The 21748-nt window shown below is 37.0% G+C and overlaps 1 protein-coding gene across 4 annotated transcripts in view; it reads right to left on the minus strand.

Annotated features, from left to right (window-relative positions):
- STRBP (spermatid perinuclear RNA binding protein) overlaps positions 1–21748 on the minus strand; it is a 150099-nt gene that overhangs the window by 46145 nt on the left and 82206 nt on the right. For 3 of the 4 annotated variants that reach the window (XR_013967687.1, XM_080819192.1, XM_080819191.1), the window contains exons 4-10: positions 16955–17120; positions 12491–12635; positions 5280–5371; positions 4639–4734; positions 3424–3535; positions 2653–2750; positions 2327–2438 (exon numbers count right to left, since the gene is read on the minus strand). Coding sequence is in view for 3 of the 4 variants with exons in the window: in XM_080819192.1 (XP_080675318.1) it covers positions 2327–2438; positions 2653–2750; positions 3424–3535; positions 4639–4734; positions 5280–5371; positions 12491–12635; positions 16955–17120 (821 nt within the window). In the remaining variant the exon portion in view is untranslated. Of the gene's footprint in view, positions 1–2326; positions 2439–2652; positions 2751–3423; positions 3536–4638; positions 4735–5279; positions 5372–12490; positions 12636–16954; positions 17135–21748 lie in introns of all 4 variants that reach the window. The other variant, XM_080819193.1, reaches the window with a different exon arrangement.

Genomic DNA, 21748 nt, shown 5'->3' on the forward strand with positions numbered 1-21748 from the left:
AACTATGAAAAGGTAACAGAATCAGCAGTAAGGCTCAAGAACTGGAGTAAGGGTTCTAGATAGAATGATGATGACAAGAGGCAGTTAGAAGTGGTATTTTTAAAAATAAGATTATGGAGAGGGTAGAGTTACTGAGGATAGGTCTAGGGTATGTCCACAGTATGGGTAACTGAGGTAGGACAGAAGACAAAATATTTGTGGAAGAGGAAATCAGGGAACTAAGAAGTCAAAATTTTAGAAAAAAAAAATCATCTGAGTGCATAGTGAAATCACCAAGAATTACAAGAATAAAGTTTAAATGCTAATGTCAGGAAGCGAGGTACTAAAAACATGAAGATATGAGGAACAATGCCATAAGAGTTTGGAGGCAATGGCCATGGTCCCCTCCTCCTATAGCTAAGGCACAGATTGGTAAGTGACTTGCCCAGCTCATGGCAGTCAGTAACTGATAGTGCTTGAATACAAACACTGACAGTCTGGTTCTATTTTAAGCTATAAATTGACAGATCAACAGTTCCCTAACTTTTGAGAAATACCTTTAAAGTTAAAACAAAACAAAACAACAACAACAAAAAAACCTAAGCCACGCAACAGTAGATATACTTTTACTATCTAGTGAAAGAAAAAATACAAAACCAAAAGAGCTATTATGAATTCAATGATTCAAACAAAATTTTCTACACCAATCACAAGAATCTCTATAAATATTTGAAAATTTTACTCAATCCACAGATAGTGCTTAATGTCACATGGCTATGTATACCATTTTCAAAAAAATCTCTGCCCCCCCCAATCCCCGCCCCCCACTACGCCAAAAAAAATCTTTGCTGCTCTGTGAGCACCCTCTGGAAGAAGGTAGCTTTCATTCCACAAAGACTTACTGAGCATAGGTTTTTAAGTTACATAGTAGCATCTGGAGAATTCATTACCCCTGAGAAGTTTACAGCATTAGGCAGTGATTCTCAAATTCTTAATCTCAGGATCACTTTAACCTCTTAAAAAAATTACTGAACACTCAAAGAGCTTTGTTTTTTGGGTAATATCTATCAATATTTAGCATATTCAAAATTAAAACAATTTTAATATAGGATTACACAAAAAAGCATTCCATTCGCCAGAGTGATGATGCTATCACACATCACATGCAGCCTCTAGAAAATTGTGCACACTCACGAGAAAAGAATGGAAAAGACCAAAAAATTTTAAAGATTTTATTTATTTGTCAGAGAGAGTGAGCACAGGCCGACAGAGAGGCAGGCAGAGGCAGAGGGAGAAGCAGGCTCCCTGCTGAGCAAGGAGCCCGATGTGGGACTCAATCCCAGGACCCTGGGATCATGACCCGAGCCGAAGGCAGCCGCTTAACCCACTGGAGCCACCCAGGCGTCCCAAGACCAAAAAATTTAAAAAAAAATTTAAAAGAAAGGAAGAAGCCTTAGAATTATTATGAAACAGTTTTGGTTTTGTGGACTCCCTGAAAAGTCTTTTAATCCACTGGAATTCTGTTGCTTAAATAGATAGATTAAGCCATTGCATTATTTTTGTCATATAAAATTAGAATATCTATTATGGGAGATGGGCTGAGTCCCAGGTGAAGAATAACTTGTGTTAAACATCCCACTTTCTAGCATAACAAGGAAAAGGGAAGGGGAGGGGGGACATGTATTGTGCACAATGAGGTGAATAAGTGATTCACGTCTCAGTATCTACTGTAGTCCAGGCACTGAGCTGGGCATTTTAATGGGACATCAGCCAATGAAGTGGGGGTAATATCCCCACAGAGACAGATGAACCCATTGCTCAAGGCCTAAAGCTAGTAAGTAGTAGAGCTTTGATTGGAACCAACCAAGGTCATACAGACCCCAAAACCTATGCTCTGTTGAAACTGCAACTTCAGACAGACTAGGTCAAATGGAATAGTCCTGAATTTTCCAGTATAATTTTCTCCTCCTTTAGATCTTTCTCTTTCTTAGTTACATAACGCTTCCAAGCATGACAAAGATCTAACTGGTCAGTGACCATGACAACATCTCCTCTCAGCTTATGGCTCATCTCTTCCCCTTCAACCACCAGTTCTCAAAGTGTGGTACCTAAATCTGTGCAGTGTAAACTGGAGAGATTGGAATCTGGGCAACACAGCTAAGTGAGTTTGTTACTATTAAGAATAAATGGTATTAAGCTGATGTTAGATGGGAGAAAAGAGAAGAAAGTCAGGAAGAAAAGCAATACACGACTTGGATTAACAATAAAGTTCCCTCCATTCTAACAAGAGATGCAGTCCATGACCATTTCCACCACTGCCCACATCCACCCCCAATAAAACACTCACCTTCTTTATCAGTAACTGACCAGGAATATTTCTGAAAAGGCTTACTAGATGGAAGGGGGTCCATCTCCAGCACTTTATAAATCTGGCCAAAGGCTGACAGTCTGAGTGCATGCTAAAGACAAAAGATTATATTTATTCAAATTTCAATGGCCATTCATAAAATCTTTAGTACACGTAGCTAAAAAGGCATTCATTAAATGCTATCCTTATGATGACAAAAGCCTTAATAATAGCCAAGAAAAAAGTGTTTAAATAGAATGATTCAGAAAATAAAGTTACGATCTCTCTCTCTCTAATAGATCACTGTGACATGCCCCATCTTCTACCTGAGCACTGTGGGTAATATCTTCCTTTTGCTGGACGGTCATATAGCTGAGAGCATCTGTTGGGTCTCGCTCACAAGGATCATGTAGACCAGGACCCCCTTCGGCAAAGGCAAAAGAAAGACACAAGCACCACTTAGAACTGAGTTTAGAATTCCATGAACTAACACAAAAGAGAAAAAAGAATGGTGAGAAAAAGAAAAAAAAAAAAAAAACCAAACTGAGGAACTAGGTTAAAAGTCTGCTCAATTAAATGGAATAAAAAGGACACTCATTTTCAATATGTTAACAGTTAAATGTCCTTATTTTACTGGAAGTCACTTACATATTTAAGGACAAAATTGGGTCTTACTCTGAGAATTTAGAAACAGCATGATGAACCATCCCAGATCTTTAAAGGGATTACATATGTAAAATAAGACCAAATTTAATTTTTCAAAATTAAACACCAGACCGCAAACAGAATGAACTTCAAACACTTTAACCAAACATCTACATTTTCAAATTCAGAGCTCTAGGTAAAGCAAATTCATAGCAGACACAATATCTTATTAGTACCTTTTATGTTAGTACATATAAAACATAAATTACAGTTATTGAAAGAGTTTTATAGCACTTTTCCAACATTCAAACATTCTAGTTGCTAACATTCCAAGCAAAATACCACCTACACATCATTTTCCTGTGCAGAGGACAAATTTAGCACATATTTAAAAAAATAAACTAAAATGAAATGTTTCTGATTCTTCTGCCTCCAGAGTTTGAAACCCTTACCAGGAAGTAGTATTCCAGATGCCAAACACTCCATTACTCGTCTCAAGGCCTCCCCAGCGCCCAAAGGTCTATTACAAGTACCTATAGACTTTTCACATATAAGCTCTAGTGGCTAGAAGATATTAAATTACAAATTAGTACATGCACCAAGTGTTAAAAGGATTCCAGTTAAATGTGAGCTGACATTTCTATCTACAATGGAGGCCAAAAAAAGGTGAAAGTCAATTTAATATCTAAGGCCCAGTTAAACTTTTCCTGCTTGATTATCAACTTTCATCCCAGCCAGAGTTTTTAAATCAATCATTTTTGAGATAACATATTCAGAGGACATTTTGTTACCAAAACTTTGTTTTTGGTTAACCTGAAAGGATCAATTAAGAAACTGTGATCACCTAGTTAATTTAACAAATATTTAACAAGCTTTCATCTAAGTTAGTAATAGCTAATAACTAATCAATGTTCAAACCCAGCCCACCTATCTCCTACTTAACCTAGGAAGCACTCAAACCACCTACAACTTCACTTCAGATAGCCTGCCCCAAGTACTATTAGAATAAACAAAAGGCCAAATCTCCATAGTTAATAAACTAAAAACTCATGTACTATATCAAATAATTGCTAGATTAATCTAAAATGTCCCTTTATAGCTTTGTTTTATAACATTCTTCACTGTGGTCTTGACTGGGCCAAGCATAATAATTTCCAAATGAAATAAGTTTTGCAATATACATTATAAACTACATCCACAATTGTATTAAGTGTATTATTTGCCCAACTCTACTTCCTAAAACAAACTTATATTTAAGGGTCTACATTCAAAGAGAAAGAAAAAGAGATATGGGAGCCATATCCTGGCATATCAGGTAATTTTTATTTTAAATGGAAGTAGCCCTGAAAGACAAATGTGCCAGTCAAGGAGGCTTTCACGGGCAGTAGGTGAATAGTAATCAGCCATCAGTACAGAGTAAAGTTCAAGAAGACAGTCACTTCTAACAGGTATAGAACCTTTTTGTCAATATGAATATGATGAGGTAGAAGAGACAGGTTATATGTGTAAAAAAAAGTGTATAAAAAAGATGTACAACTTTTTTTTTCTAGAGAAAAGATAATGCACACCTAACTCAGAATGCAGCCATTCTACGATAACATGTAATTTCTACATGTAATTTCCTCTGACTACGGCTACAGAATTTGCTTTTAACCGTAAGTACTTACCCATCCTTTTAATGGTGCCCATGTGGGAACTCTGTTGCACAAATCACGCAGAATGCGGAGGACAATTACACATGATTTTAATCCGTTTGCCCTTGCCTAAAACAAACAAAATGATTCCAATATCCCTGTTGAAAACCAATCTTCTGGTTTTTAAGTACACGGATCATGGATACGTTCTTTAAAGTGAATACTAATCAGCCACTCAGTCATCAGTTGTCAAGCAAACCAAAAAATTAAGTTATTAAAAGCAGCAGAACTGTAGTCTAGAACGGCAGATTTTCAAGTAAAGGAAGCATATTACGAAAATAGCTTTTATAGTCTCATGGCAATCCCATTCTGGGCAACCATCTTTCTTATCTTTTAGCTTTTCTCATCCCTATTTGTATTTTATAAGCCATCATTTGAAATTCAGAGTACTAAGCCAAAAAAGATTATATGATAATTAAACATCATTAACTGTAGTAGAAGCTATACTCTGCACCTTACCTAAATTAACTCATTTACTCCTACAATAATGCTACAAGGCAGAAAGCGCCCCATTTTATACATTACGTGCACAGAAACCATTATTAAGTGGCAGGTGTTCCAAATGAAACCTGCACAAGGCTACAATAACAATAAAATAATAACAAAAAGCCAACCTGAAACCATTTGGCATGTCGAAGAGACGCCAAGGCGTTCAGGCATTTCTGCCTGTCCAATAAGTCCGGAGGATCTTTCATCGCAACCTTTTCTAATAGGAAAATGGAATAAAGAAAGACAGATACAATTTGACCAAGGGGTTCCTGTCAAATTACCAAACAATAAAAATAAAAAGAAGAGCAGCATCTGAGTGAACTAATAAGACTCCCAGAAGATTTCACGATTTAACTTTGTTTTGTTGCTTTCTTCTTAAATTACGTGCACAATGATTACTTAAGTAAATAGTCATCAGAGCTGTTCTGTGCACAAGTAGGACAGGAGCACAAAAGCATTCATTCAGTAAACAAATACATAACCACTGCTACATAGAATCTGGGATCTTATTAAGCATGTGTATAACATTACAGGGGCACAAAATAGGTACATAGCACTTTTGCCTTTGGCGGGGCACAAAGAGCACAAATCTGGGACCAGGAGCAATAACGACTTTCCTCTACAGAAGAACTGCTGGTCAGTTCTTCAGAGAAACTGGGCACTTTCATGTAAATAACTTGAGACTTACTAAGAATACACTGAATATAAATTTTTTTACAACTAAATAAACTCATACTTTGCTCCACTGATGAGAACTCTTCAAATGTCACCTTAAATTCCTTCATTATTTCTTTCCTAAAACAAAATTATTACAACTACAAAAATGAAGTATATTGGAACATTTCAAGTTTTTTCTACCTTTAAAAAAAAAGAAAAGGCAGCAAAGAATACTATCTAATTACAGTTATCTGACTTGCCCTAACATTTTAAAGTTGGATTAGATGGCCCAGAGCAGTAAAAGAATTCAAACATGTGATTAATGATAAATATCCCCATCTGAGAAGATGGCACAGGAAACTAAACCCAAGTATGGATCGCCAAATTTACATCTCCTCTAAACTCCTAGGCTTTTAAGCAAAATTGGTGCAATTATTTATAATGCATAACATACAAATATTTCCTGAGGGATAACTCTTTGTCTAATCCATTTAAGTCAGATTCGCCATTCCCTTTTAAGAACTCTTAGATGTAGGTGAGCCCACCCAACACTTCTTCCTAGTATAATCCTAACAGTCACAGAAGGGAGTATGTTTGTGTGGGCCAAGTGATACACTGCAAATATTTTTAAATGGGAGACAAGATCACTGACACTTTTTGGATTCCTCATATTCTAATTGACAGAATTCCATTAACTGAAACCAAAGGCATAATGCCCAGCAGAAAACAGATCGATGAAAGAACAAACCGTGGCTCTCTCCCCTGGCTGCAATGCTCTAAAGGCTGAAGTGCTACACACTTATTTTCTGACCAGGTGAGCTCTACAGCAGATACTTGCATTGCTTCACATTCTAACCTCTGCCCACAAGTTCACAACACAGGATCTCATTTCACTGCCCCTTTCTACTCATAAAATGTGAACCCTCAAAAAAACACAAAAAAAACTATTAATGTAATTTATAAACATAGATATATTATGAATATGTAGCCATATCCTATGGGTATTTACTTCACAGAGGATCTAGTTCCCAGATTTGCTTAATTCTGTTTCTAATAATGTAAAACATACAATTAACTCATTTTAATGTTTTTATATCAAAATGCTGAACTATGGTCAATACAAGCATCTGTGTAAAGCTCATGTACCAGATGAAACAAACTCCTATAAATTATTAGAATCTCCTAAAAGTTAGATATGACAAAGGTTGACTGACTGCTAAGTAATGTAATCTCAAGAAAAAACATGGAATGTACTTATTTTTTGAGACTTTAAACTTCAAGTTAAAAGTAAGGCAAGATAAGTTTTATTCAATCATCAATAGCAGGAGTGTTGGAAAAGGGGGCAATGGAAGACAGGAGTGAGTCAGAGGAAATTTGCATAGGAAAAGACAAGGCAAACCAAAGGTCTTTCAACCTTTCTGGTATTTTTGTCCAGTGGTCACAGCTTGCAAATAATGCTCACTGCAACACAGATATTTTTAAAGGGGGACAATGGTAAAAATATTTAGGTAACTTCTTTCATCCCCAAGGTCAGATTTTCATCACAAACTCTTATTAAAAAAAAAAAAAGGTATCATCTTGTTACAGACAGTCAACATTTGGAGGCAATAGATTCTGCTAAAAAGAGATGAAAGGCACAGGCAGTGAAAAGAAGGTTTGCCCTGGACTCCCTTTACATCACTACCAGAATGGCCATGTTTCTTCATGCTCTTGTAGTCAAAAAGTCCAAAGATTCAGAATGTTTCAATATTCATGAGGTGGGAAACAGCAAAAGAAATGTAATAACTCATCTCATTTTATCTTCTTCAAAGTTTCTTATTTTAAAACAATATAAATTCATATGGCACTGCAGTGCTTGCTTGCAAGCCCTGCTTGCCTATTTGCTTTATATAAAAATAATAGTTTTATGGGGCATTTGGTGGAAAAACAATGCTGCTTCTCGCAGTAAAACCTCAAGCTTAACATTCTGTGTGAACTTTAACAAAGGTGTTTCAATTTTGTGGAGAAGCAAAACTTTTCTGAATTTGGAGTCTTTAAATTAAAAACAATGAAACTGTGAGCCATTTCATTTTCCTACAGTGTCCAGTAAAACAGATGAGAAACAGCAGAGGGGATGGGCTTGAGGAGTGACAAAAATGCCAAAAGCAAAGAAAAACAGCTTTTAAAAATTTATTGCTCAGGAACCTGGTATCAGGGCATGAAGGCACATAAAACATTCTGAACAATGGAAGCACTGGAACACAAGTCTACTATGCCTAACTTTGCTTATTTGATTAGAGGTTAGATCAGTGACCAGAAATCCACCTGAAATATACCATACTGCAGGAAATGTTGGTCAGTTTCTCTCAATCCCTTTACCTGCAAGCTAGCTCTCTGTTAACAAACCACTAGTCTAGAGATGGGGTGGGGAAAAGCCAGAACATGACTGTGTTAAATGAAAGTTATTTGTGAGGAACCTGGGTTCTTCAAAGGTAAAACAGTTGAGTTGGGTTATCATAAAGGCCTCCTTGACAATCTGGATGTAGCTGAGCTACTGAATTCATGCTGACAGAATTTTCTAGTTAGCCTGAAGATATCCTGGCAGCCCTTTCTCTCAATTCCTTGAGGCTTTGTGAAGAGCAGCTACTAGGCACCAAGTCACTGTCCATGCAAAACCTCAGGCCACAATAATGCGGACAGGTAAATGCAGCACTAAGGTAGAACAGAGAGAGCACTGTTTTCCTAATTTATGGTAGAAACGCCACTCGACATGACTTTTCTTCAATGTTTCAGCAGGCAGCCAGCCACTGGAAAGATAATAGCTAAAGATTTGCATTGGATAGTGTGGGTCTAGCAGCTGGGGAAGACAGGAAAATAAAGCCTACTGCATCGTTATAATCCCAGTTGTGATCTCTGGACTGCGAGAACTTAATGGCTTCCATTTAGCAGGACACTCATGCTAGTGAATGGCCAAGACACATTAGAAGTTCATACTGGCACCAATACATGAAACGGGACTTTTGAGCAGCTTCTCTGTGAACCCCTAAAAATCTACCTCAGTACTGAGGACAGAGGTTCATCTTAGTCTAAGCCATAAGAGTTGCTGTAGGTTCCCTATCCACCTGGTTTCGAATTGCATTGTAAATATAATAGGTAACTTACCACCCTTATAGCAAACGTACTTCTTAAAATCACAAGCACCAAAAGAAGCTGAGACCCTGTGAGGCTGAGAATAACTGTATCAGCTAAGAGGCTCCTACACTCATCCTAGAGAGTAATGGGAGCAGACAGCACATTGGACTTCAGAGTGGGAGGAGCTGGGTAAAACCTGAGACTTTCCTCATTTATCAAGCAAGGCAGATAGCCACCTCACAGGGCTGCTGTGAAGGTTAAATCATGTATAAGAAAATGCTTCTAACATAATGTTATAAAATACTTTAACACAGCTAAATCCTCAATATACATTGCTTGAATATCAAGATGCCCATTGTTAATGCTTCTTACACACCACACAGTCCTATTTAATCAGGTAATGTGCTGGCTACAAAAATTCATTTAACAGATTTTTTTTTTGCAGGGGTACAGGGGTGCAGCACACCCACAGTGTATTAGGTACCATTCTAGGCACTAGGGATAAAGGACATGGGTAGGGAAAAACATACCCACCTCCTTGATGAATCATAAGGTATATAACAAATTAGCTCATTATTAGCACTGCAGCAAATACAGTATACTGATTCTAATACCACATTTCAGTGAATGTTGAAGAGTTTACCTGTGTTTAGGTTCAGTTCCTCAGATCTATCAAGCACTCATTATTCTCGTTATGAATTGAAGACAGTTTTAGTATGTGACTTCGCACTGGGAGTCTTTTTAGTATAAGCTGAGTAAATGTAACTATCACTACCACTATTAATTGAGCAAATTAGGTATCGTACAGGTCACATTATATAAATTCTGTCATTTGACCTCAAACACCTTTCTAAAGTATTTCTTATCCACGGTTTAAAATGAAGAAACCTGTCCAAGATCACACAGGATGAGTACCTAATGGAGTTAAGAATCGAACACTCAGCCAGGCACTAAGTGCTTCTTCTCCGATCCCTTCTTTAGCAGGAAGCATATAGTGATGGGGAACGGTTATTCTACAGAGCCTTGAAGTAAAGGGTTGGAATATGGCAAGAAGACTGACAGCATGGGAGGGATTTTACCTGTGAAAGAGTAAGCAATACCAAAAAGATTCACTATATACTCTGGACACTGAAAATTTAAGTAGCAATCTGAATGACTAGTTAGACCTACTTCTGCAGAGACAACCCTAAGGGGTTAAGTTTGATGTTCTCACCTGCCCCAGTCCTCTGGCTCTCCCTGCTTGCAACCACGCTTTTTCCCCTTTTCTAGATTTTACCCAAATATGCACCAAGTGGAGAGAGGGAAGAGAAAGATGTGAGTGTATATGTACTGTGAAAAGTTGGTTTGTTTTGCGGGGAGGAGAGCTGTTGAGGTTCAATAGGAAAGTGTCTCCTCAAAGAGAGTTACAATGCATATTTTTTAAATACTGAGAAAGAAAAGGAGTGGAGATTTTGAAAAGAGGGATATCTCCCAGTCTTAGAAATTCCTGGAACCCAAATGAATCCCATACTTTCACCCATGCAGCTGAAAATAACCATATCAAGGTGGGAGGAATTGTCCGGTAGGAAGAAACAAGTCCTACAGAATCATAAGCCTAGGTCTCAAATGCTCAGTCATGCTGGATCCTAAAAGTTGCTCAGAAATACACAAAACGGCAGTGTAGATCAAAAAGCATTTTGAAAAAGCCCAGGTTAGACAAAACGCACAAATTATAAGAGATAACAGTGACTCAACAGGGCTGGGAGGTTTCAGCTCAAAAAAGGGGTTTTGGGATCCTTGAGTAATACAAACACCTTGAACAGAGAGTATTCTACAGTAACTAGTCTTCTAGTAAGGGTGCCGTGCAGTATCTGTTTCCAACTTCTGTGAACAGAAATTAAAGTTACAGAGGCAACAGACAAAGCTTAAGGGTATCACAGAAAACTACTACCTAATCCCACATAAGTATACAAAACCACAGGAAAAAAAGAAGCCTGATGTTCTCTCACTATTTTCAAAGAAATAACAGAAGAGATGCCTACAGCTACAAACAGATGTAGAATTAATCTAGTCTTTGGTGATTTCAGTCTTTTTCTCATCTCTCTATACTCAAATAATTGCTAATAATCCCCATAATTGTAACTAGTCTAGGAAGTGGCTGACTTTAGAGAGAGAGTCAAGTAGAACACAGCTTATCAGAATTAACAGAATTATCTTGACACTTCAGAAATTATTTTATAGTCCTATAGTTAATGGTGAACTGAAAGCTGTTAAAGAAATTAAGCTGCTTAGGATTGGTTCTTCAGAGGTATTAGAGATATGATATACAGCAAAAAAAAAAAAAAAAAAAAAAGTACTGGCATTAACCCAATTACAGACTGGATGCTCTTTAACTTTAAAAACTTGACTCATAATGTGTCTACTTCGTATCTGTTGGGTATGGTAGAGCTGATTTTAGTTATTCCAAAAATCTTTTTTGTAAAGGAGTATGTCACTTTTACTTTAAAAGATTCTATGAGACACGTCTGCCAAACTCTATATTTCTCAATCTTAACATTACTAATGTGTCTTTTATTACACCTTTATCATCAATTTGACATAAATGAAGAAATTGGCCAATATTTCTTACTGCACTGGTATTTCAGGTAGGAGAGTGAGCAATGGGACTTGCTGAATGTCTAGTGATGAAAAAACAGCAACAGGGAGTCCCCACTGGCCCAGATAAGCCACACTGCCTCTAAATTATGACAGAGAAGGGCCAGTTGGTCAAAGGTCTGACACAGGACAAATATCATGTGGCAAGTGTTTCTAGGGATAGGACTGAGAGGCAGAAACAAGCTAACTTAACAGGATAAAAACACCGGAGTTCAGCTCCATCATTCTTTCTCAAAGCTGAATACAGATTTTTTACTCTACTTTTATGAGGATGACACTGCCAAACAAGAATTCTTTTTAACTTCAGAAGTAAGTTAGTTTAAAGCATAATTCCCATATATATAATATACAAAATGTTAACAGGATCACAAACTTCCTAGAAAAAAATTTACTGAAGATTAATTTTTAGAAAACAATCCCCTAATTTTATCTGTTACATTATAAAACATGTTTATACATGGGCAATTAGGTAAAGCATAAATCTCACAAAGTTGTAATAGTTACTAGAAGTCAAGAGCAAGGTACAAATGAGTAACTTGAAACAATGAGTGAGCAAATATGAAAACAGTATTTTTCTGGACCACATTTAATTCTAAAATCAGACCTAAAAGCCAAACTACACAGAATAGGTCAGCTGATACCAGTAACAGCATAATAATAGACAAAGTAAAATAGAATACCATAATAGTATAAAAATTAAAGCAGAGTTAAGGCCAACATGATAATCAACAGGTTTCTGAATTAACATATGTTTTAAATATATACATTTTTGCAAAATATGGCAATCATGTAGAAATAAAGCTTTTTAAAATACTATGAGTGGCAAAAAACAAATGAAGACAGAAAGAACCATTTCTTAAATCCATTAAGTACACTTAACACAGCATTCAAGAGAGGTCTTATGCGAAGAAAACAAAAATATATACATGTGTACCTCCATCCTTCTTCTCCAATTCGTCCCTAATTAGAGGGGAAGTAAGTATCACCTTCAAAGTTAGCGTGGGCTCTTTTGTATTCCGAATTATAATAGAAGCCTCATCTACACATTGTTCCACTTGGTATTTCTCTTCTGTGAGTTTCTGAAAGTCATCAAGATTTCAAAAACACCCAGTTAATTAGATTAAAATCTCAAAAAATGAATGACTGCCGCTTAGTTTTCAAATGTTATTAACTATTAATAATACTAGGCTGAAAGAGTAAAGTCTTTAACTAGTTCTTTAGTTTAAGGATAACATTTCTCTCTCCTCCCAACTTACCAGAACAAATCTTTCTCCACACCTCAAAATGGAACCACAATGTCAACTCTCTACATAATTATTAAACAATCTTTAAAACCATTCTTTCTAATATTTGAAAGTAAAATACCAACAGCATCATTATGTGATAATGGGTGAAATTCTGTTCTTAAAATTCTTACAGAGAGCTACTGTAGAATAATAAATTGCTGAGAATGCTCTCTAAACCAAATCCCTTTTTGACCAGACCATCTCAAAAGGAACTCCTACTTGTTAAGGACTTCCAAATATAAGATCAATAGATTTTTACATAAGATTATGTAGATTTTTAAAGAGCATCAAGTAAGAAAGAATGAGAAAGGATTTCAAAAATTAGTATAAACAAGTAACTTCCTTTCTGAAAGGACAAGTAGATCTCAGAGATCACTCCAGTGAGACCTATCATTATGGGATAAGTCACCTGACATCCACAGGGAAACATACAGTGCTTCTTTTAGCATATAATTGCACATATATAATTTAAGGGCCTTCCACAAAATAATCACCAATTAGAATCACATATTAAGCTACATTTAATATTATTATACATGAAATATTTAGTAAGTTACACAGGATCTTTCTTGGCAGTGAAATCTTTATCTATTACCTGACATAGAATGGAAACACTACTAGGTCTTTGCATATCAGTGTGCATTAAAAGAACTCAAAGCCCTTTTCATAAAAATAGCATTTTACCATTAAACATTTATATAAAAAAATATAGCAAAATAGAAAATTCATTATCCTAATTTTGAATAAAGAAAACCAGGGAAGGGAAAAGGCCACACAGTCACTGGAAAATCCAGAACTAGAATATAGAGAAAATGAAGAAACCTATTTACATTGACATTATAGTAACATTAAAGATGCCAGCAGAGAATTAGTCAAACTAAATCTTCAACTATGTATGCAGATCACCAGGGTATGAGCTCTGGGCTAATTATAAGTGATTCTTGGTTTTGGTCACCCTATCCCTTGCTCAAGGAAGTTCTAAAATTGACCTAGAAAAGAGTACATAGAGAAAAGGTATGGTACAACTGCAATTAACTAAGGTACTTAGATTACTGGAAGTTTTGCTATGGTAAGTGCTCAGGAAAAATTAATTCACAAGAAAATAAGATCGTATCATACCAGAAACCGGTTTTCCATATAAACACCAAGAAAACAACAGGGAGGCAGGGAGTGGAGGCAGGGAGTAAAGGTAGAAATCATGCTTAAAATGATTTTTCTGGGGACGCCTGGGTGGCTCAGTCAGTTGAGCCGCTGCCTTCGTCTTGGGTCATGATCCCAGGGTCCTGGGATCGAGTCCAACATCAGGCTTCTTGCTCAGCAGGGAGCCTGCTTCTCTCTCCGCCTCTGCCTGCTTGTGTGCTCTCTCTCTCTCTCTGACAAATTAATAAAATCTTTTAAAAAATTATTTTTCTGAAATATTAATAGTAATAATGTGTGTATGTATGAGGGCATATATGTGTACATGTTTACAATTTAATCTGAGATAGGTACACAATTATGTCCCCATTTTACTTGGATACCTCTTCTGAAATACTTATAGCAATGGATCTAACCATCACACAAAGCAACTGGTTTCAGGGTTGGATAACTATTGGCTATGATAAAGTGAAATACTTTTAATGTCTACCACTGGTCCTAAGAGCTCAGGCTTCTTTTAACTTCTCTAAGAAGCCCTTCAAAGACCAAAAAATATGTGTCTCTTTTTGTCTTCTCTTGCCTAAAAAGCCCCAGTCTCTTCAAATTTAAAATGGTTTACACAGATTGCACTTTCTTCTGGGTCCTTTCCCTTGAACACTTACTTGCTAACTCAACAAGAACATTTTAAAACTGTGGGGCCTGAAATAAAGACCCTCACCAAGGAGACAAAAATGTAGAGTTCATACAGTTGTGATCTCCACAGAGAAAGCTCTATTAATGCAGACTGAAATTTGGCCCAATCTCCCATATCAATACTTGAGAAACGTGATACATTTTCAGAATAAGAACTTCTGCTATTTATAGCCCTGGTTCTCAACTCCTTTTCCACCCTGACACAGGTAAGGAATAGGACCACTCTCATAAGAAACAGGACTCACTACAGGGAGCAGAAACAGGGGTGAGATGGTTGAAAAACCTCCATGGATTACTTTACCCTAGATTTAAAAGTAAAAGTGTTCACTGTAATAAAGGCAGGAATACAGATTACATTTTAAAACAATATAAAAAACAGAAATGAGGGGGTGCCTGGGTAGCTCTGTGGGTTAATTAAGCCTCTGTCTTCAGCTCGAGTCATGATCCCAGAGTCCTGGGATCAAGTCCCACATCGGGCTCTCTGCTCAGTGGGGAGCCTGCTTCTCCCTCTCTCTCTGCCTGCCTCTCTGCCTACATGTGTCTACTTGTGATTTCTCTGTCAAATAAATAAGTAAAAATCTTAAAAAAAAAAAAACCAGAAATAAGGAATTTTATTAACATTCTAGTAACAGAGAGTATAGCTAGCCAGAAAGTCCTGTTATTGAGCTGTTTTTTAAAAGCTCTATTGGGGGGCCTTGGGTAGCTTAGTCGGTTAAGCAACCAACTCTTGATTTTGGCTCAGGTCATGATCTCAGAGTTGCGGTATCGAGCCCCACACTGACCCCTGTGCTTAACTCTTTCTCTTCCCCCCACCCTCACTCCTCACCACGCCCACACTGTCTCTTAAAAAAAAAGCTCTATTATTGTACTCCATGTTGCTCACCACTCTCCCTCCCCAAATGATAACAAAAGGACTTAAAATAATTTTTTAGAAGAAATCAATTTAACCCTATGAAGGACCAAAAACATTTCTTCATTCATGAACTGAAAATGGAAAAGCCAAATATATGTTCAGTCACTTACAAAATCGTATCTTGAGATCTAAGGCAAAATGAAAATATAGTGCTCCGAAAATCAATATAGGGAAATGTGTCGACAAGTAAGACAAATCTGAGTGTCAACAGTAGATTAAAAAAGGAAGATGGTTTTGAAGATCAACTTGTAAATGTGAAAGAAAAGTATCTAACAACAAAGCTAAAAACAAATTTAGAATTCATATAACTTGGCGGGGGGCGGGGAGAACTTTTTTAGAAGAAATACAAATAAAAGAAACAAACTCAACAAAAGAGAACATTCAACTCAAAGGACTTCGTGGGCACCTGAGGGCTGGTATCTATTCATGTGACATGGATATAAGGACTAACCAATATGAAATCATCAAAAAGCTACAATCTGATTATACCACAGACAACACATATGAAACTGAAAGATGATCACAGCTTTCCAATTAGCGATGCAGCTGGCCCTTGGAAAAGACTGGCAGAGCAGGTCCTGGGGTGGCCACAGCCCCAGACCAAACCACTGTCTTCAGCCCTGGGGAGCCATCCACCTTCACAGGATTCTCCAAAAAGCATGCCAACATCAAAATTTTCTAAAACCATCCATTGGAAAAAGGTTTGGAACAAGGAATTATAGTGACTTTCTATTAACAGGATGAAAGGGTTACTGTTAAATTAACTTAGTTTTCAATTTTATTATCACCTATGAAAGTCTCTAGTTGTCTATGCTCCTTCTGATCTTTTTTGCATTATGCCAACCCTTCCAGAAGTTTATAAAACTGAGAGACCTAGTCTGAAAAACATGAAGCCTCTCAACAAGATTCACCTGAAAATTGAAGACTGTACCTTAAGAGCCATCTTAGGGGTGCCTGGGTGGCTCAGTCATTAAGTGTCTGCCTTGGGCTCAGGTCATGATCCCAGTATCCTGAGACTGAGTCCCATGTTGGGCTCCCTATTTACCGAGAAGCCTGCTTCTCCCTCTCCCACTCCCCCTGCTTGTGTTCCCTCTCTCGATGTCTGTCTCTCTGCCAAATAAATAAATAAAATCTAAAAAAAAAAAGAAAAAAGAAAACAAAAGCCATCTAGTAAATATATCCTGAGCATTAATCATCAGAAGTTTGTTTTAAATGTGATGGATGTGTCACTGACGCAGAGTAGCAGTATTCCCTTTGTCTGCACCTACCCCTTACTATTACCAATTCCTTATTATTAATTTCATCAAGGTCGCTACCTACTTTCACCTTTTTACAAATTCTCCTAGAGGTTCAATTAAACTGTACTCACCTGAATCTGAATAGGAAGATTATCTTTGACTGTATTTAACAGGGTCTCTGTGGGTTTGTCTTTGCACATTAAAACCAGCTCCAAGTCCATATCATCTTTAATCAGCAAGCCTTTTGCAACCAGGCCAATCCTCATTACACCACACAATGTCCGACCACCTTGATCCCTAAAAATAAAAGTCTAAATGATTACTTTTACAACCTATTTCCCAAACTATAACTTAATCATCACTTGGCTTCCTGGGTATCCATATGAACTGATAAGGAGTATATAAATTCAGACATCAAAAATTAAGTCTCAGTTTTAAGACTAATAAAGTATCTGTCTTCCCCAAGGAATTAACAGGGACGTCTTTCTTTTAATTCTTCATTAAAAATCTTCTAATTCTTTATTACATCTACGTGCTTATTACGAGTCTATATGTACTATATCCCCTTACATATTTTTAAAAATATTTTTAAACTTCTTTTATCTTTTTATCAGTGATTAAAGAAATTTGTGAGAAACCTGAACACCAAAAGTATACTGAAAAAGAGCATCAGGGTGGAAATCTAAAAGACCTGAACTCTACTCTTACTGGTGCCTGCTGGCTCAGTACCGGTTACTGCAAAACGGCTATTAGCTGCATGAGCCTTAGCTCATCCCTTCTAGCTGTATCATTCTAGGAATCCACAAAAGTTTATGGGGAAAGCAGAACAATGTGATAAAACTAAAGAGCTGAGGAAAGAAGGAAGAGACCAAAGATAATCTGCCAGTATATGCATTCTAAATCCAGCTGTGGCTCAAAGAACAAAGAACATCAAGTAACGAATGGTGCATAAAAATAATGTTAACATCTACCCTTAATTTTAATACTAAAAATTTCTTATAGGTTCATTTCCCTCATCACAAGGGAAAATGTAACTGATCTTAGCAGTCATGCAGCAAGTAAGCAAATGTCTGAGTACAGAAAGTATACTAAAGATTCAATCTCTCCTGTTCCTGAGGCTCACCCTGTAGCAAAGTATAAAAGTAACCTGCTTAAAAGGGGAAAAGAAAGTAACATCTGAGAACAAACTGCATGCCACCGACTCTCATTAAACCTTACAACAAGGGCACCTGGGTGGCTCAGTCAGTTAAGCATCTGCCTTCAGCTCAGGTCATGATCCTGGGGTCCAGGGATGGAGTCCAAGATGGGGTTCCCTGCTCAGCGGGGTGTCTGCTTCTCCCTCTGCCCCTCTCCCCTCCCCCACTCCCACCCCGCTCCTATATATGCACACATGCTCTCTCTCTCTAAAATAAATCTTTAAAAAAATAAAAATAAAAAATAAACCACACAACAAGCTTGCATTTAAAAGACAAGTAATGTCAATCTCAGAAAGGCTAATTAATTGTTTAAGTTCACATAAAGAGTAAAACACAGCCTGGATTCAAACTCAAGTTGGCGTGATCACAATGCTCAGGTTCTTTACATTATTATGGTTGCTTCCCAAGTTCAGGAGAAAGAGAGGTCAAAATTAGAGAGGTCTGACTTCAGACTTTGATAAGGTTAGAGAGAAAAAAGGTCATTGTAGCTGGGGCAAAGAATCAGCAGAGTGGAGAATGAACTAGAGAAAGAATAAAGGAGAGAAATATTGTGGCAGTAGAAATAAAACAAGAAATTATAAATAATCCAGACACTGGTTAAGTGGCTGGCATACCTTAGAGATTCAATTAATATTAAATCAATGAAAAACTATAAAGGGTGATATAAGTATAGACAGAAAGAAAAAAGGTTTTAAAGCAAGTAATCCAAACAGGAAATTATTTGATATTAAGAAGAGATTCCATGGCCTTTGATTCTTCTCCTGTATCCCTGTCATCTCCTCATTCTCCCAAATCTAGTAACAGTTGATAAATTTTCCCTCCAGGATCACCCTCGAACAAATGCCTTCAAACTAGTTTCTGTTCAGGCTCTTATTACGTCTCATCTAGACTACGCTCAATAACCATCGCTTCACTGGCTTTAATGAGTAACTTCTGCCATTCTGATCCACTGTATACCACCACTACCAGAGTAACCTTCCAAAAGCAGTCCAGGGATGGCACTCTGCCTGTACTTTCTTAGTGTCCCACTGAACACTCAGGCACTTAGTACACTGGGAGCCAACTGAGAAAACACGACTTTGTCATTCAAATTCTGGCACTGCCACTCAGTATTGTGACATTGGGTAAATTACAAATAACCTGACTCTTTTGAGCTTACCTTCTCATTTGTTTAAAAAAAAAAGGGGGGGGGGTGGGAAATGCCTTTCTTACAGAGTAGTCCTTAAGAACATCATGTAAGTAATGAACTTTAGTGCAGATGCTGGCATATATTAACAGCTCAATAAACAATGCTATTAATCCCTAAATGGTCCCTAAACTTTCTCACACCTAGAACTTTGCTGAGATTTGTTTTCTTCCACTTTTAACTGCCTGCCAAAAGCCTTCCCATACTCTGAGCCTACTGCAAATGCCACTTCCTTCATAAAGTTTTTTCTGATCCCCAGAACCAGCATATAAACTCTCCCTGCTCTACACTCTCACGTTTTAGTCACAGGAATTTGAGGCAAATGTGCTAAGAAAATTGGATTTGGAGTCCCAACAGATGAAAATGGATCCTGGCCCACCATACATAGTCATTCACTAACCTCAAGCAAGTTAAAGTTTGTTAATGATTCCGAGTCACTCTTTTCATATGCAAATTTGAAGCAACAGAAATTTCATAGGTAAAATGGGGGCAGAGGAGGGGAATGATAATAACCCGTACCAGCAGGTTTGTTGTAACATAACGTGAAAAACAGTCTGCTATAGTAACTGGCATTCAGTAAGTGTTTAGCTATTATTAACTATCCATTATTACTTGCTTATTAAATTCTATGTCATAATTCGGATATACTTGATCTTATGCAGATGACAGCATGACTGAACTGAGAAAGGAACTCCTACTTCAGCCCTGAATTTGAATAATTAATTTAAATACAGGAGATACCATAAAGCAAACACCCAAATATAGGGAATTACTAAAATGAAGAACAGAACCCTAATATTCCTAATAATACAAATAGTGGAAGCCTTCTCTGAGTCAGTTTGTAAAAAGGTAAAATAAAGAGCACACAGGTAAAAGCTGCCTAACAGTGCCTGGCAGCAGAAGGTGCTTAATAAATAGAAGATAGCCCTCACCCATCTTGGTGCCTTCTATAGTACTTAGCATACATCAGGAGCTCAACCCGTGTCTACTACTGGAAAAGAGCTCTGTTCTCAGAAGATGTGCCTGCCTCTGTTTTACACAAAATAAGGACCCAAACATTCTGCCCTCCTTGAGTTCTGACACATGGGAGGAATCAAGACAAGTGCTCAACCTAGGAATGTTCACAAAGACAGTCTAGAGCACCCACACACAGAGCTATATTTAAAAGTCCAAATGAAAGTGTGGAGCACATTATCTTTTAAAAATCTTTAAAATACAGTGACCTGATCCAGTTAAGCGAAAGTCTGCTGGAGCACTTTTCAAAAGTCTGCGCAGCCTTGAAAAAAAACAACAAAAATAGTACTAAGAGGGTCTAAATTCCAACAGTAAATGAAACTCCACTTAAAAATGGTAAATTTTATGTTATACACATTTTATCAAAATTTTTTAAGAAGTTTTTGAAAGGGCATAAACACATCCCATAGTACAAATTTAAATATGGAGTGCAAAACTATTTAATTTGCAGAGGGACTGGGATACATAGAGCTAGATTACTGGATACTACTAATTAACACAAACCTCAAAATTTGACCGTATCTATTTTAAAACCATCACATTCAAGAAAAACTGAATTACTGCCAAGAACCTCCAAGCTGACAAGGCTAGTACTATACACAATGTACATATTACCTGTAAACAGTTAACAAATTCAAGGAATTATGTTCTTCAGCTGAAAACTGATACTGATTATCTTGCATCTAAAGATGAAAAAGTTACACTATATTTCAGAGAAGAAAATCAATTTATCAAAACTTCCCCACTATTCTTTATCACATTTAAAATTGAAAGCTGAAAAAAAAAATTCTATAACATCTATCTTTATGTTATAGCGAAAGTAATGCTCTTAATCCTATAAATACAGTACAATCAAATGAGCTTCTTCTTTCCAAGTAAATCATATTTATTCCAATTATAGTGTCACTGCTCAAAACAGTAAGCTTAGTACATCATACAGAGTTTCTTGATCTAACTTCAGTTATCATGAAGCTTCATCTCACTCATCTCTTACTATTGTTACAGCACTGAGAATACTCTGCCCTAACTGCTGAAGGTTCTGGCTCCTGTTAGTCCTTCATTCATTCCACAAATATCCAGTGAGCATTTACTACATGCCAGACACTGTGTTGAGTCCTCGGATTCAACAAGGTAGGTATGGTCAAAAACACATTTAGAACACATTTTCCTGCACTCTTTCTTCTCCACCAAGATTTTTAAATACCTAAAAAAAAAATGACATTTTATGATTCCCCCAAAGACCTATTTCTGAATTCAGAAGGCTGAACCAACACATGAAAAAAGTGACATTTCATAATTTCCAAAAATGACAACTTTAAAGGGCTTGGTGCACTCTCAAAAGGCATCCTGAACAAGTCCATCTTCTTTTCCTGGTCTAATTGTTGTTTCTTTCTTGACTTCCTTTCAAATGTAACTTGGAAAAATTCCACAAACATTTACTTCCTTGTTTATAGTCATATAAATGAGAAAACCTAAAGAACACCATATACCAAATGAAACCCAGTGGGAGAGGACTCAGCTTTTCTGAG

Source organism: Martes martes, assembly GCF_963455335.1.
Source record: "Martes martes genome assembly, chromosome: 12".
Lineage (NCBI taxonomy): Eukaryota > Metazoa > Chordata > Mammalia > Carnivora > Mustelidae > Martes > Martes martes.